This window comes from Mustela putorius, unplaced genomic scaffold (assembly GCF_011764305.1).
Source record: "Mustela putorius furo isolate JIRA1106 unplaced genomic scaffold, ASM1176430v1.1 tig00000596_pilon_pilon_pilon, whole genome shotgun sequence".
Lineage (NCBI taxonomy): Eukaryota > Metazoa > Chordata > Mammalia > Carnivora > Mustelidae > Mustela > Mustela putorius.
Window position 1 is genome coordinate 6,537,839 of NW_025421428.1, and position 16,056 is coordinate 6,553,894.

Below are 16,056 nucleotides of genomic sequence, written 5' to 3' on the forward strand. Positions count from 1 at the left end.
CTCATGTTATGGGATTATCACCCATGGATTATGGGTTTCTCCTCCTTAATCCGGTCTTTTACGATGATAACGAAACCAGACTGCGTGGGGCAATGATTTCTAAACACAAGCATGCTATGAACGCAAGGCTGTGGAACCATCACCCTGGGCTCCCACTACACTGGGATCAGCAAGATCACTGTTGGCCAAGAGAGAGCACAACATGGGGTTGCTTGACGGCTCGCTGTCAATAACTTTTCATAAATTCAGGATTGTGCTCAGAAGGCAAATTACTACAGTTCCAAACCAAAAGAAACCAAATCAATTTTCCCATCTTAAAAATGAACCTGTTTTGAAATAACATTAAATTTCATAAATGTGACTTTATGAAGGTAAAATAAGAGGACATCATGAAGGATTTAGAGGTAGAAGGTAATGATGTCTGCTCTTTACTGCTTACAACTTACTCTCAAATGATTCCACACAAAAAATTAAAATAAGGTATGAGCAAGGGAGAGCAAGAGTGGTAAAATGTTCACTGACAAATACGAGTAAAGAGCATGTATGACTGTTCACTGCACATTTCAGTTACTTTTAAAATGCAAGTGTAAAATTTTTTTGTTTAAAAAATAAAGAAATTGGGATGCCTGGGTGGCTCAGTTGGTTAAGCAGCTGCCTTCGGCTCAGGTCATAATCCCAGAGTCCTGGGATCAAGTCCCACATGGGGCTCCTTGATCAGCAGGGAGCCTGCTTCTCCCTCTGCCTCTGCCTGCCATTCTGTCTGCCTGTGCTCATGCTCGCTCTCTCTCTGACAAATAAATAAAATCTTTAAAAAAAAATAAATAATAAAGAAAGAAATTAAGGGCACCTGGGTGACTCAGCGGGTTAAAGGCCCTGCCTTCGGCTCAGGTCATGATCCCAGGGTCCTGGGATCGAGCCCCGCATCGGGCTCTCTGCTCAGCGGGGAGCCTACTTCCTCCTCTCTCTCTCTCTGCCTGCCTCTCTGCCTACTTGTGATCTCTGTCTGTCAAATAAATAAATAAAATCTTTTAAAAGAAAAAAAGAAAAGAAATGAAACCACTGAATATATAAAGCTATTTCATCTTTCCCACCATTTAAAGGCATCAATCAGACAGGGAGAAATAAAAACAGTACTCTGATGAAGATAACAAATATATTTGTATAAAGCAGTTTGGAACAATTCTAAAATTACTGTAAGTATCTTCATTTTAAAATAATTACAAAGACTCATCCATATGGTATCTGGGGGTAAATCATTCTCCCCAACAAACAGGGAACATCTGTTGTATAAAAACCTTCAAAGAGGCTAGATGACACAATGGAACAGCAAGGTCTCAAACTGGCAATTTCCAAACTATTCAAGGAAGCAGTTTCCTAGCTCTTCGGAGGGAAGATACCAACACAAAAAATGTAACAGGTAAATAACAGCTGGAAAAATACCAGCATACATGACCTGTTCAAATTTCTGTACCTACACAATTTGACTCAAATTTAACATAAAAGTCAGAATTTGAAAATCTCCATTTTCTCACTTCTTTTTTTGGTGGTCATTAAAAAAAAAAAAAATCCTTGTGGTCCCTGAGTGGCTCAGACCATTAAGCGTCTGCCTTCGGCTCAGATCAGGATCCCTGGGTCCTGGGACCTGAGTTGCTTGTCGGGCCCCCAGCACAGTGGGGAGCCTGCTTCTCCCCCACCCACTTGCGCATGCTCTAATAAACAAAATCTTGAAAAATAAAATACTCTGTCTAGCACTTAGAGCTAAAGTACCTATGTTTAAAAGCTGATCTGAAAAGAGTAGCTACTATTAGAGGCCAGGCACAGGGCCAGATTCTTTATAAACATTATTTCTAATCATTACAACCTGGCATATGTAGGAAATACTATTGATACCACTTCATAGGTGAGGAAATCAAGGTCAGAGATGAATTAAACGCTTTTGATCATTTGATAGCAAGAGGGGCCCCAGTCACTCTAGCTTTCAAAAAAAAAAATACAGTGCACATCTTAGACATGTTCAAGGCCTCCACTCTAGTTTCCCTCTACTAAAACCTCACCTTGGAGGTTTCTCACACTGAAACCTTGAGACCTACCTTGACCATCCTATTTAACACTATAATCTGCCTTCTACCCCAATGCTCCAAAGTGCCCGTACCCTGCATTAATTTTTCTAACTTTTTGTTTTGAGATAATGGCAAATTCACATACAGATATAAGAAATAAAACATTGAGTGTCTGTATACCCATGACCCAGTTTTCCCCAAAAGTAGTATCTTGCATAAATGTAGCACAGTACCTGCATTACTTTTCTCTCCTAATATTTATTACTTTCTAACATTAACATATTTATATAATAGTTGTTGTTACTGTCTATCCGCACTAAAATACAAACTCCTTGCAGGCAAGAATCTTTAAACTGTGCTCACTGCTCTGTCCCACACACCTACAACAGGGCCTAATCCATAGGAGGAAATCAATAAATATGTGTGGAATGAATCAAAGCGCAATATTACCCTGGCTCCTCTAACAGAAAACAGACCAGCTCTTTCAGAGACTACCGTGGTAAGTAAGAGGATTCTGAAACATCAGGGAAATTTTACACTCACCCATGGTGACATAAGGCAACTTATCAGTTGATCCATGAGGGTAGATGCTGTAGAGGTGAGGTCCAGTAACATCTACTCCCCCCAAAACTAGGGCTGCACCAATGTAACCTTGATACCTGGTGATCAGAGTATGTATAAGAAAAAAAAAATAAGTCTACATTGCATCACTGTAACTTAACCAAAAGCTGTATGAGAAGTCAGACAACATAAGGCTTTTCTTACACTGCTACGGTTTCATGAAGTGGTTACTCTTTCGATGGGAACAAGATGGGAACCAGAAGGAATATTACGTTGGGACACTGACTATCAGCCCATAAAGACAATCCTTGAGGCCCTCCAACATGCCTATTTCCTCAGTCGAACAGCTCCCTTTAAAAGAGGATTGTCTGACACGCCTGGGTGGCTCAGTCGGTTAAGCCTCTGCCTTCAGCTCAGGTCATGATTTCAGGGTCCTGGGATCGAGTCCCGCATTGGGCTCTCTGCTCAGCAAGGACCCTGCTTCCCCCTCTCGCTCTCTGCTTGCCTCTGCCTACTTGCGATCTCTCTCTCTCTCTCTCTCTGTCAAATAAATAAATAAATCTTAAAAAGAGGATTGTTCTTGGGGGCCTGGGTGGTACAGTTGGTTAAGTCCAACTCTTGGATTTGGCTCAGGTCATGGTCTCAGTCTCATGAGATCGAACCCCACATCAGGCTCCATGCAGAATCTACGAGAGTCTGCTTCAGAGTCTTTCTCTCACTCAAAGAAATAAATAAATTTTTTTTAAAAAGGACCATCCTACATTAGGGAAGAGAAAACCAACCCAAAGCATTAAATGCCAGCCCCATATCTCAGAGCCGAGCTTGGCTTACTCCAAAATTTATCAGCACCCTTCCCATCACACTGCTCAGTGATCAGCAAATCAGTGACTTTCAAAGTTAACACCAAGGAGATGCTAGACTCAAGCTGTCCAAATCTGCAACCTTACCTCACCACAGCCTCATAGGAAAACGGCTCATATCAAAACACCTCTTTTGAATAAACTGGCACAATTATAATCATAGATCTGAGTTCTTATTGAGTAAAAGAAAAAGATTTCATCATGCAGGGAAATGAATGATGAAATCCCTCCACAACAGCCTGTGAAACCCACCGCTACTGCCTACAGGATGACGCTACGGCTTTTCAGGACCATAAATGGTAACATACTTTCCACCCCACCCTACCTCCACTTAGTTGTGCATGTACTTGTTTTTTGGATCCTTCACTGAGTTCATTTTCTACTTCTACAGACTGCTCTCCCTGTATCCGGTTCTATTTTTTACCATTTGAATTGCTATGCTAAATAAATATGTTGGATTTAAGGGGCGCCTGGGTGGCTCAGTGGGTTAAGCCGCTGCCTTCGGCTCAGGTCATGATCTCAGGGTCCTGGGATCGAGTCCCGCATCAGGCTCTCTGCTCAGCGGGGAGCCCGCTTCCCTCTCTCTCTCTGCCTGCCTCTCCGTCTACTTGTGATTTCTCTCTGTCAAATAAATAAAATCTTTAAAAAAAAAAAAAAAATATGTTGGATTTAAAGTCTTCCACCATGAGCCTTTAGCTCTTTGGGAAGAAAAATTAAACCAACTTGCCTAATGATACAGTAATTAAAACTGATACAAATAAACATAAGAACCAATCAAAGTCCTAACTGTAGACTGTCTGAGACATAACTACCCATCAGGAAGCACTCTTGGTAACCAGAACAGTCAAGTCCAATTATTTCCTCCATCTCTGACTACCAAACTGCTCTTTCACAAAAAATATTCCAAGGGTGCCTCGCTCGCTCAGTCAGCGGGCATGTAACTCCTGATCTCAGGGTTGTGGTTTTGAGCCCCACACTGGATACAGAAATTACTTTAAAAAAATAAAATCTTAAAAAAAGAAAGAAACAGGGGCGCCTGGGTGGCTCAGTTGGTTAAAGCCGCTGCCTTCGGCTCAGGTCATGATCCCAGGGTCCTGAGATCAAGCCCCACATTGGCTCTCTGCTCAGCGGGGAGCCTGCTTCCTCCTCTCTCTCTGCCTGCCTCTCTGCCTACTTGGTTTTATTTTTGTTGTTTTTTTGTTTTTTTTTTAAAGATTTTATTTATTTATTTGACAGAGAGAGATCACAAGCAGGCAGAGAGAGAGAGAAGGATGCAGGCTCCCTGCTGAGCGGAGAGCCCGATGCGGGGCTCGATCCCAGGACCCTGGGATCATGACCCGAGCAGAAGGCAAAGGCTTAACCCACTGAGCCACCCAGGCGCCCCCTCTCTGCCTACTTGTGATCTGTCAAATCAATAAATAAAATCTTAAAAAAAAAAAAAGAAAGAACCTTAAGTGAAAAATTAAAAAGCAGGAAAGGATTTTAGAAACAGTCTCAAAAGAAAACAGAGGCCCAGAAGGCAGAAAAGAAACTGGTCCTACGCCATATGCGTTAGTAGCAGGGTCAAGACTAGCTCACAGGGTTCTGGGATGACGAGTAGGAATCACCAGACCCACCACTCCCACCCCAGTCCAACTGCCTACCAGACAGGCTGCTTAAATAAAGTCAGTAATGATCAGCTAGCTTCCTTTCAAGCTAAAACATAACCTCTGTCTGATGCCTTTAAAAGAATCTAAGATATTTTGGTAAGTTATCATATTCCTTAAAAACCGATCCAGGGGGCACCTGGGTGGCTCAGTGGGTTAAGCCTCTGCCTTCGACTCGGGTCATGATCTCGGGGTCCTGAGATCGAGTCCCATATTGGGCTCTCTGCTCAGCGGGGAGCCTGCATCCCCCTCTCTCTCTGCCTGCCTCTCTGCCTACCTATGATCTCTCTCTGTCAAATAAGTAAATAAAAAATCTTAAGAAAAAAAAAAAAAAACTGATCCGGAAACTGTACTTCGAGGAATCAAATTCTGAGGATATAATCAGACAAATATACAGAAATGAATGCACAAAGATGTTCACTGCAATACTGTTTATGATGCCAATAAAGCAGAAAAAGAGAACGAGCTAAATAAACTGACATAGCTCTGCTCCGGATCACCCAAAGAGTACGGTATCTTCTCATACACCACTGATGTAGCACAACTCAGTACAACCTTTCTCAAGGATGGGTTTGGCAATATGTATCAAAATGTGCATACCTTCGACTTAGTAATTCCACTTCTAGGAATTTATTTTAGAATACAGCCTAAGGAATTAGTCATACGAGTTAGTACCTAAAGGTTCTATGTTCCAAGATGGAATACCTTATGATACCTTAACACAAGCAATACTGTTAAAGTTCCAAACTGGTTAAATTATGTACATCTAGAGAATGGAATACTATGATACCACCAGAAATTGATATTGATCAGTGGTTCTTTCAACTTTTCTGGGTCACAGACTCCTTTGAAAAACTGATGAACACTGTGGAACCCTCAGGACTCATAGTAAGTGTACATACAGTTCTACTATGTCAAGAGGGTCACAGGTTTCCAGAACTCCTCTAAAGCTCAAGGGAGAAACTCTGGATGCTGAGCTCTTCTACTAATGGGAACAACATGCACTTACCATTATGTGAACATATACCATTATGCGAACAGGGTCAGTTACAAAATAACAAACAGGATTCCACTGTTGTAAATACATAAATGCGCAAATGTCATAGTATAAAAAGTCTGGAAAAATAGTTCTCAAGGATTTACAACGTATGGTCTAAGTAACAAAACAGGTGACATTTACTTCCTTCTTTTCACATTCCCAAAGTGTTGGAAATTTTCATAATGATCACACATTACCTTCACAATAATTTTTTAAAAGGTGACTTTCATTTTGAAATGCTTCAAATGGAAACTATTCAACACATACTGGTAGATGAAAAGATCAGACTGTACTTTAGGATAGAATGTGCAACTGTGATCCCATTTTTACAGAATAAGTTATGTATCAGTAAATGGAAAAAAGCCTGAAAAGCATACAGTACTAGCACCAACTGCTTACGGGTTGTAGGAACTCAGATAATTTTTCTATTTTTTTAGTTTATCCCTATCTTCTAGCTTAGGTTTTACTGAGAACATGTACTAGTAATAAGGAAGGAAGCAAAGAAAGATCCAATGAACGAGTGAACACAAATTAAAAAGACTGGAAGTATACACACCCGACCAAAACATGATTTTCCCTGAACTGTAAAATTTCTATTTTTAATTTGGGCTTTTCAGTATTTTCCAAATTTTTTACAATGAATACATATTACTTTCACAGAACAAAAAACACAATTAATATAATAAATGAAAGAGGCTCTATATACTCAAGGAGTTTCTGGAATACAGAATAAAAGACCACAAGGTTTCTACTAAACTCAACTAGGAGGCTCATGCAGAAGGATCAAAGAACAGGTACATCTTCTACATCCAGCCATCATACGAGTAAAATAAAAATACTGCTTACATAAAGGAAAAGATGTCCACTCTTGTTTATCAAACCTCCTTTTCTTACTGATTCACAGACATGGAAATGGATTATTCGGGGGAAAATGGAACAGTAAAAGCAAGAAGAATATACCTTGTTGTCTTTCTCAGCCTCAGAGTTTCATGGGGCTCTAACTGTGCATTAGGCCCTGTACTGAGCATTGCTGTAAGCCTTGCTTCTTTACTCATTTCCTTCTCCAAAGTCAGAGAGTCAGAAACTATTACCCTCATCTTACTGAGGAAGAAACCCAGACAAAGAAAGGTAAGCTGAACTGCCCACGGTCACACAACTCTAAGCACTGTAGATGAGAGCTGAACCAAACTCCTAAAGTGAAATCCTGGGTGCCCGGGTGACTCAGTTGGTTAAGCATCTGCCTTCTGCTCAGGTCATGATCCCAGGGTCCTGGGATCAAGCCCCACACTGGGCTCCCTGCTCAGCGGAAAGTCTGCTTCTTCCACAGCCCCTCACCGTGCTTCTGCTCATTTTCCACTCTCTCTCCCTCTCTCTCAAATAAACATATAAAATCTTCAAAAAAGTGAGAGAAGGAAAAAAATAATAAAGTGAAATCCTACGCTTTTTTCCCTTACACCACTTGCACATTTTATGTAACTTAACAAAAATGTCAGAAGACACCTAACGAACCACAATCATCCTGGTTAAATTTTTTTTTTTTTTTGATAAAGATTTTATTTATTGATTTGACGGACAGAGACCACAGGGAGGCAGAGAGGCAGGCAGAGAGAGGAGGAAGCAGGCTCCCCACTGAGGAGAGAGCCTGATATGGGGCTTGATCCCAGGACTCTGGGATCATGACCTGAGCTGAAGGCAGAAGCTTTAACCCACTGAGCCACCCAGGTGCCCCATCCTGGTTAAATTTTTTAAATGTTCCTCCTCTTGCGGAGCCTGGGTGGCTCAGTGGGTTAAGCCTCTGCCTTCACCTCAGGTCATGGCCTCAGAGTCCTGAGATTGAGTCCCACATTGGGCTCTCTGCTCGGCGGGGAGCCTGCTTCGCCCTCTCCCTCCGCCTACCTCTCTGCCTACTTGTGATTTCTCTCTCTCCCTCTCTCTGTCAAATAAATAAATAAGTCATTTTTTTAAAAGATTTTATTTATTTATTTGGCAGACAGAGATCAGAAGTAGGCAGAGAGGCAGGCAGAGAGAGAGGAGGAAGCAGGCTCCCTGCTAAGCAGAGAGCCCAATGTGGGGCTTCGATCCCAGGACCCTGGAATCATGACCTGAGCTGAAGGCAGAGGCTTTAATCCACTGAGCCACCCAGGCGCCCCAAATAAATCATTTTTTAAAAAATAAAAAAGTGTTCCTCTGAAAACTGTGATAAAATTTAATTTTTATAATGTTAAACTAAAAATAAACACTGAAAAAAGTGAATTTAGAATTCCCAAAACATTCTAAAGAGATTAACAGAAACAGCTGCTAGGTTTAGCTAGATGTTTTAAATGACATTGGAAGAAATCTTGAAAATTTGCTATTTACTTGCAATTTCACAAGTTTAAAAATTGTTTTAAATGTAATGCACCAAACCAACCACCAGAGGGAGCCTTAAATTTAACATCAAACTCACGGATGTCTTCAGAAATCTTTGCAACAGGTGTGCTTTAACAAGTTCTCACTTGTATTGGGAGAATTGGTTTGGTAGGCAATGACTCTCCAGGATCAGGATAACGACCATGCACATAAATAAATGAAAATCATCCGCATAAGGGCTCAGTACAGCCTGAGCACACATTAGGTAGAAAGGACTAGCCTTCCTGACCACAGACTCTTTAAGTCCTGGTCTTCTCAGCTGTAAAACGGGAACTATGCTACGGGCCCTGCTGCACAGCTACACTGTGCCTCAAATCACTTGCTGAGAGCCCAGAGCCATGCCAGACTCATGAATGAAGACCGGCAAGTTCACAGAAAGCCCAGAGCCAGGCAGGAAGGGAAGTCAAAGCAGACAGGGACTGAGAGAGTGGAGCACATGCTGCCCCTTCTAAAGGCAACACCTGCCACCAGCTCCAGAAGACTGCGGCCATCTACTGTCCCACCCTCTTTATGAATTTTTTTTTTCAAATGAAGCCAGGAAACAATTAATTAATTTTAAAAACTTTTAAAGTCAGATATCCAGATTATTTTTTACTCCAATCTCCCAATTTATATTATTGGACACTATTAAAAAAAAACAACAACAAAACAAAACCAAAAAAAAAACCCACTATGTAGCCCAAATACAGTTTCTCTACAAGCTGAATATGGCCTGAGTGATGTCAATTTACAATATTGGCTTTCTATTCCTGCTTCCCTCTACACAGGCCGAGATGCAGCTGCTGCTGCTTGGGGCAGAGACAAAGAAAATGATCTGGGGCGCGCCTGGGTGGCTCAGCCGGTTAAGTGGATGCTTGCAGCTCAGGTCATGATCTCAGGGTCCTGGGACCCAGTCCCACATGGGGCTCCCTGCTCAGCAGGGAGTCTTGCTTGTCCCTCTTCTCCTCGCCCCACTTGTTCTCGCTCTCTCTCTCAAATAAATAAATAAAAATATTTTTAAAAAAAGACATTGTTTTCGGTAGGTTGCTTAATGAATGATGAGGACCAGAATAAAGGTCTCTGATCAACTACAAAGAAAGAAAGGAAAAAAGGCACCGTAATTCTACATTCTACAAATCTACAAAGAAGGAAAAGGAGAGAATCTGTTAAAGGTACTGCAAGTCCCAAAAGGAGAAACTAATATTCTAACCCACAACTGAATGTCCAAGCTATTCCTAGCTCTGGTCTAATACACTGTCCCTCTTCTCTCTCTGAAAAGCAAATGAGAAAACAGACTTAGAATCTGAGAAAGAGAAGACCTACACGAATGTAAAGTGATGATGTGATTAAGGAAGAAAAGGAGACAAAACTAAAAGCACTAGGGCAGTAAGCAGGCGTGAAGACCAGATCAGGTAGACAACCACACCTCTGTAAGGCTCAGCTTCGCTGAAATACTGGAGATGTTAACAACTCCTATCTCAGTGGGGCCTCTCTTATCAAAGGATGAAATGAGATCATGCATAAAGTATTAAGCAAAGGGTCTGGCACGAAGAGAAAAATAAACGTGCATTAATATTACTGCTATTATACCCACTTACAGTGAACTACAAATACAATTTTTCTTTTCACTGTTACTTTGCCGCTAAAAGAAAGAGGAAAAAAACAATTGTTTTTGTCTAAGTGTGTTCATAAGATGAACCAAAGGTTCTGTCTAGTTCTAACTTTCTTACCATAAATAAAAGGGATTTTTTTTAAATCCGGTAATGCCCTATGCTTCCAGAAACGACTGTTGGTCACATGTGATTTATTCATCAGGAGGGGGGGATAGACCCCATAAATTCAAATATATCATCAAAAGCCTTGATATTAAAATGGTAACAACTGATTTCTAGAATAAAATTTCTAGAATAAAACAAAATTTATGAATGCTTTTTCTCTAGCCTCCAGGATCCCCTCAGCTAAAAATCTAAGATATGAGAAAAATATGCTACAGAAATCCCCATCCTGGAACAAACATAGTGATCCAAAGAGATATATGCACCCCAATGTTTAAAGCAGCAACGTCCACAATCGCCAAACTATAGAAAGAGTCCAGATGTCCAATGAGAGATGAATGGATAAAAAAAGGTGTAGTATATATACACAATGAGATATTATTACTCAGTCATCCAAAAAAAAAAAAAAAAAACCCTTACCATTTGCAACAATGTGGATGGAAATAGAGGGTATTATGGTAAGGGACATAAGTCAATCAAAAAAGACAATTATGATTTCACTCATATGTAGAATTTAAGAAACAATACAGGATCACAGGGGAAGGGAAGGAAAAATAGAATAAGACAAAATCAAAGAGGGAGACAAACCAAGAGACTCTTAACTCTAGGAAACAAAATGCAGACTGCTGGAATCGGGGTGGGAAGGGGCCGGGCCGACTGGGTGATGGGCAGTAAGGGGGCACGTGATGTAATGAGCGCTGCATGTTATATGCAACTGATGAATCACTGGACTCTACCTCTGGAACTAGTAACACACTCTATGATGATTGAATTTAAATAAAATTAAATTAAATTTTAAAAAAAGAAATCCCCATCCTAAAACCTTACCTGAAAAGCATCTGCTTCAGCATCCGATTGGCCGTCACAACCCTGGGAAGGCGGCCAGTGGAGAGGGAGTGGAGCTCCAAATTGGAAGAGATGAGCTGGGTTGTCATGTCTGTGTCTGCAGCTGTCCCAGCACCACAGCAACTAAAAAGTACAATCAGAAACTTAGCTGCAAAGTCAAGCAGAGAAAGACAACTATCATATGATCTCCCTGATATGAGGAAGTGGAGACGCAATGTGGGGGGTTTGGGGGTGGGAAAAGAAAAATGAAAGAAGATGGGATTGGGAGGGAGACAAACCATAAAAGACTCAATCTCAAAAAACAGACTGAGGGTTGCTGGGGGGAGGGGGGATGGGAGAGGGTGGTGGGGATATGGACATTGGGGAGGGTATGTGCTACGATGGGTGCTGTGAAATGTGTAAACCTGGTAATTCACAGACCTGTACCCCTGGTGATAAAAATACATTATATGTTTATCAAAAAATTTAAAAATTAAATAAAAAAAAATTAGGGGAAAAAAAGAGAAAAAAAAGAAACTTAGCTGCAATTCAATTACCAAAGGGATCAATTAGAAGTAGGGCTTCTTGGATAACTTCCACTAAGTTCAAGTACAAAGAGAGATGTTTTTAAGTATAATCTGCACTGTAACAACCCTGTCTAACCAATCTTAAATAAACATGAAACAGAGAATATGCATCTCGTCCTTTGTAAACATATTTTTCTGTGGCCCAAAAGAACATTTCAAATCATTAGCTTCTGTGCTTCTAACAGAGTCTGCATTTTACTAATCCTAAAAATATATTCAAGTTGTACCAAAGGGCAAGGCATGTTAAAGGCCTTGCAATTTAACATTTACCAAGTATTTACTACCAGGTACCAGTCACGACAAATGCTGAGAATAAAGAAAGTATGACATCATCTTAGCACTTGATTTCAAAAGTTGAGTGGAGGAGACAAAAATAGGCAAAAATTCTAATACCTCATATAATCCGATATAGTAGCATAGGCACAAAACGCTATGAGAAACGGGAGAAGACAGCGATTAATTCTGCTCTTTGGGAAGAGGTCTCACATGAGCTGGATTTGAAAGAAATAAACAAAACCGCATGAACAAAGAGGAAAGGGTAATTCTAAGCAGAGGGACTGGCAAAAACAAAGGTGAAAGATCTTGGAGATGAGGGGAACAGGGACAGTCTGGGTGTAACCGGAACACAGGGTAATGGCAGCTATATAAGCTGAAAAGGTAAATTTCTGTGGCACTACACAAGATCTTAAATATCACGCTACAGAGTTTCCATTTTATTCTGAAAGCAGGGTGGAAATGTGAAAAGTCTCTTGAAATATTTTTAAAGAGGGAAGGGACATATTCAGATCTGTGTTTTACAAAATCCAATATGGCAAAAGGGTAGATAATAAAGAGACCAAAGGCAGAAAGATCATTTAAATGACGACTGCAAGAGGACAGATGAGAATTAAGAATGTGAACTAAGGCTTTAGCGGAGGGAATGGTTTTAAGAGGCAGAAAGCGGGAACCGGAGACCAAGAGAATTAAAGACTAAATCAAAGACAGAACTTGCGGATGAACAGCTTAGGTAACAGACAGATGAAAATACCACTTAAGGGAGATAGAAAACAAAATACAAGTTAAACAACAGGTTGTAGTGAAGAACAAAGTAAATTCAATTTTAACCTTGACATGTTTGAAAATATAAGAGCTATTCAAACTAACTGATACTCACTAAATGTTAGGAGATATGAAGTGTATTTTTGAACAATTCTTGTCCGCAACAACCATCCCTTCAGTTGCCCTTGTATCTGCTCCAAGAACTATGCCATCCTGTTTTTAAAAAAACACACATTTTAAAATAATTCGACATATATAAACCACAACTTTCTAGTTTAGGAAAAACAATGTTGGCCATGCCAGTTTTCCCCAAACCTCCACCCCCTCCCCCGCACTGAAAAGTCCCACCAAAAATATTGTGCTATACTTTCAGAATACAAGAGCTTTGTTAATTAACGTTATCAGCGGAATCCCCAGTAGGTGGTAGGAATGATCATTCCCGTTTTCAAATGAGGCTCACAGTGTTTGGTGAATTCCTTACAAACCACAGACCTAATGTGAGAAAACTCTGGATTCAGAAATCCTTCCATGAGAACACCACTTCGTCGATTTCTTTTTAAAAGACATCACTCTTTCTCTTTAACAACAATAACCATGAACTCTTTTCAACCCTTTCAACAATTTAAGGCAAGAGTCATTCTGCCCATTTGATGGTCTGTGAAGTGTGGCTGGGAGAAGGAAACTGACTTGCCCAAAGTTGGAAGCAGCATCAAAGTTTAACTGTTAGACAGACCTGTCTGATCCGAAATCCTATCTTTTCCCAGGATATAACCCTGCCTCCCGAAGTAGTATCTTAAGACAAAAAAAGTACCAGTTTCCTGTCAAAAACTCTAAAAAGTGAGGAAAGAATATAAACTGCTGATAAGTACACAAAGCCTCCCGACAGATCCTGAAGGATCTTTTCCTGACGTTCTCTGAAACATGAGCCCTTCCTGACACAGCGCGGAGAAGTAAAGGGGGCCAAGGGGCCCGCCTGGCTCCTGTAATCAGTTCAGTCACTGCTGCTCCTGGCCTGGGCCGGCTTACCTTATAGACCACCCCCGCGATGGTCGTGCCCGTTTTCCGGGCCGTTGGAAGCTTGTACCCTTTCTTCGCAAAATCGGCTTCCAAGACGGCATTTCTGAAACAAAAGGAGAGAATAAAGCACGGAAGGGCAGGACCACATCGCGCCGCGCTGGCACCAAAAGTGTCTACTAGGGAACTCAGGGAAAGAAAAGCTACTACTCGCTTTCAAGCCCATCCGTTCACTGAATCCCCCCAACATCGGGACGACTGTCGCGTTCTTCGGCGCGCAGATCGTCGGAGAGGGGCTGCATCTCGCCTAAAGAGACAGAGTCTGGCCTGGTGCGCCGGGCAAGGGGAAGGACGGTCTCGGCCCCAAGAGAAACCCACTCTCAGGCCCTCATTCCCCTGAGTCACACGGGCCGCGGGGCACAGGCCGCGGGCCCCGCCGTTCACCCTTCGTTTGGACTTCCCAGATCAGACCTCGGCCGAGCTCCGACTCTGGCACCGCACTCCCACTCCCGCCCGGAACCTGGCCCCGGGCATGGCCGCACCTGCGACAGTTATCAAAAGAGAAACCTCCAACCGGCCGCTCATACACTGACACAGCCGCCATCTTCCCCACAAAGTATTTCCGCCGGAGCGCCGGCAGAAGCAAGCGAAGAGAGAGAGGAGCACTTCCGGCGCCTGCGGCGACCTGGGCTGGAGGGGCGGGGCAAACTCCGCGCCGGGGCGATTGATCGTAGAGTTGTGGGTTCCTAGAGGAGCCCGCACGTGCTTGGAGTATTTCACCCCAAGTGGCGCGGAGGAGTAACTAACGCCCGGAGCCGGGAAAGGACTGGTCCAAGTTGGTCCTGTGGAAGACAAGACTCCTGAGGACCAGACCAGAACCGTTTCTACTTTTAGACTCCGTGGGGTCTAGGAGACAGACACGCCCAAGTCCAGGCACAGCCCCACCGCCTCCTTGCATTGAGCAAGTCCTCTTAACTCTCAATCTCTTTCCTCTGCTGCCCAACGCAGATAAGAGCTACCTCAAAAGGCAGCTAAGGAGAAGCACGTGAGAAGATGCCCAGCATCATAAGTCATTAGGGAAATGCAGATCAAACCCGCGACGCGATACCAGTGCTCGCCCACTAGGATGGCTATAGTCAAAAAAGAAAATAACAAGAGTTGGTGGTGATGGGGGAACCCGGAACCCTCATACACGCCTGGTGGGAAACCATTTGGCAGTTCACCAGAAAGTTAAACATAGACCCATCAATTTGACTCTAAAGTATATACCCAAGAGAATGAAAAGCATATTTTCACAAAGGCTTGTACATAGATATTCATAGCACCATTATTCAGCATAACCAAATAATGGAAACAACCTAAATGTCCATACTGATGAATGGATAAGCAAAATGTGGTACGTCCACACAACAGAATATTATTTAGCGGTAAAAAGAAAGGAAGCATTGATACATGCTGCAACAGTGGTGAACCTTGACAACATTGTGCTAAGTGAAAGAAACTAGGCACAAAAAAACAGAACAAAATAAAACAAAACAAAACCTGAGTTTCTCTGAAATCATACTAGGCAATTCCATAGAGTCAGAAATTAGATTAGTGCTTGCTTGGAAATGGAGGGAGGAAAAAATGGGGAGTGAGCGATGGGCACAAAGTCTCTTTTTGGGGTAATGAATATATTCTGAAATTAGACTGTGGTAATGGTTACATGACATTGTGAATAAACTACTACCCACTGAACTGTACATTTTATTTTTTTTAACTGTACATTTTTAAATGGTGAACATTATGTTAAGTCAATTTTATTTCCATTTGTAAAAGGCTGCTGTGAGAATTGAAAATTGTCCATGGAAACCATGTATCCCAGGCGTATAGCAGCTTTTCAATAAAGAGCTATTAATGTGAATACATTCATTTCATAGCAAGTAAGTGACAGCCTCAGGAATGGTGGAATGAAGTTACATTGGTAACTTGGTGGAAAGAAGAATCTGTCACAACTGTGTGTTCAATAAATATTTGTCAAAAATTAAATATTCTTTCATTATTTTTCTGGGTCTTTTGTGGGGAATTAGGAAACTAAGGCCTCACCTACCTGTTTCTGTTATGCCCCCCAAAAATGGGTCCGTGATTAAAGGAGTGAGACTGATATAAAGCGAAGGTCAAGCAAAGCTTTATTTTGCGCCAAGCTTCAAGAATCAAACTGACCAGCCAGGGCCGTGCCTCTTACAGAGAGGGCGACCCTTCTCTGTTTCACAGACTGGCTTTC

At 41.8% G+C, this 16,056-nt stretch overlaps 1 protein-coding gene across 1 annotated transcript in view; it reads right to left on the reverse strand.

The window, feature by feature from the left end:
* Positions 1-14,491, reverse strand: part of PSMB7 (proteasome 20S subunit beta 7) — a 64,453-nt gene extending 49,962 nt beyond the window's left edge. Inside the window, exons 1-5 of the mRNA XM_004757345.3 lie at positions 14,336-14,491; positions 13,806-13,899; positions 12,895-12,992; positions 11,158-11,298; positions 2,604-2,719 (exon numbers count right to left, since the gene is read on the reverse strand). Of these exons, the coding sequence (XP_004757402.1) occupies positions 2,604-2,719; positions 11,158-11,298; positions 12,895-12,992; positions 13,806-13,899; positions 14,336-14,397 (511 nt within the window). The 5' untranslated portion in view covers positions 14,398-14,491. The remainder of the gene's footprint in view (positions 1-2,603; positions 2,720-11,157; positions 11,299-12,894; positions 12,993-13,805; positions 13,900-14,335) is intronic.
* Between the last annotated feature and the right edge of the window lie 1,565 nt (positions 14,492-16,056).